We start from the raw sequence: 1,498 nt of genomic DNA on the forward strand, positions 1-1,498 counted from the left end.
GGAGGAGGAGGAGGAGGAGGCATTGATAATGATGAAACTGTTAATGTTTACATTCTGAGGATATTATAAGAGCAAGGGAAACTCACTTGTAATGTATGGAAGTTCCTCTTCCATTCTGATATGTCACCTCTTGAGATCCACTTTTTGAAGAAATATTGATGAGGGCGGCTTTGTTACAACTCATGGGCTGCGACTTGTTCTGAGCTGCGGCTTGCTCTAGGAGAGGCAGGAACTTCTGTGCCACGATGATGGGGCCTGGACAACACAAAGTACAAAGGTTAGGGAGTTTTGTAGCTCTAAATTTAAAAGAATAAGAAAGGGTCAGACACTTTCAGAATGGCAAATAAAACGGAAGCTTGCAAGATCGGATATGATATTATATTACATATTATTCACACAGACCTGTTCAAATTTAATGACATGACACAATAAAATAAACTATGCTTTGTCAGTGGTGTCGAGAAAGAGTGGACCACCTCCAAGGAAGTCTATTTTACAAAAGAGGAAAAAACACACCTTGTGTCTAATACTATGGTATTGATGTATGAACGACAGCCAGATTCCGAAGCAACTTCTTTATGGAGAACTTGCCCAAGGAAAAAGACCACGAGGAAGGCCAGAACTGAGGTACAAAGACACCTTCAAAAACAGCATTTCTAAGTTTTGAGTAGATGTCAGCATCTGCAAAGAAAGAGCTGAAGACAGGAAAACATGGGAGATAATGATAAAGAAAGGAACTATTAGAGAGCAGCTTCAGAAACAAGCAGGCTGAGAAACGCCAACGTCGAAAAGAAAACAGCGGAAATACAGAGCTTCGATCCACCCAACTGACATACAAGCACTGCAACAGAATCTGCGCTTCAAACATAGGAAGAATTAGCCATGAAAGAAACTTCATGAAGACAACCTTGAGACCGTCGTAAGACAGAATTGATTGTCTGCATAGACGAAAAGAGCCTTACGATGTATGCGTGCATCTGATGAAAGAAACAATAAAGAAAGCAACCTACATTTTACGATTCTCAAGCAATTTATAGAATAATCATGATATAAGGCAGTGCTTATCAATAGGGACAACATCGCACACTAGTGTGCAATTTGATAATTTTAGTGTGCTAAGGTGATTACCCGAAAAAGGACAGCAGGTAGATCTATTACTGTTAACAACTAATTTTATACCATACATGGAGTTGTTTTAGCATTGCACTTCAGGTGAAATGAATCCTTATGTATGTCTCGCGTGGAAATTATAGTTAAACACACTCTATTAGCCACATGTGAGACGAATCACCCGTGAAAATAGCAGCTGATTCCCATCCCCCCACCCTTCCCCTTTTTGCGTTTTTTACAATAGATTTGAATATAAGTACACTGTGTAAGACGTCCACCTGCCTAAAGCGGCCATTTTTTTTCACGACAATGGTTGGTCGTCTTAGACAACTTGGACTGTATATGTAAATAGGTGGTACAAAAATGTTTGCCTCTTAAAATTGGCAGA

General features: G+C 39.7%; 1 protein-coding gene across 1 annotated transcript in view; it reads right to left on the reverse strand.

Moving 5' to 3' along the window:
- Window positions 1–255, reverse strand: part of LOC101849809 (C-factor) — a gene marked incomplete at its 5' end in the record, with an annotated part of 3,246 nt that extends 2,991 nt beyond the window's left edge. Inside the window, 1 exon segment of the mRNA XM_013089810.2 lies at window positions 87–255. Coding sequence (XP_012945264.1) covers window positions 87–255 — 169 coding nt within the window.
- Between the last annotated feature and the right edge of the window lie 1,243 nt (window positions 256–1,498).

This window comes from Aplysia californica, unplaced genomic scaffold (genome assembly GCF_000002075.1).
Source record: "Aplysia californica isolate F4 #8 unplaced genomic scaffold, AplCal3.0 scaffold01054, whole genome shotgun sequence".
NCBI lineage: Eukaryota > Metazoa > Mollusca > Gastropoda > Aplysiida > Aplysiidae > Aplysia > Aplysia californica.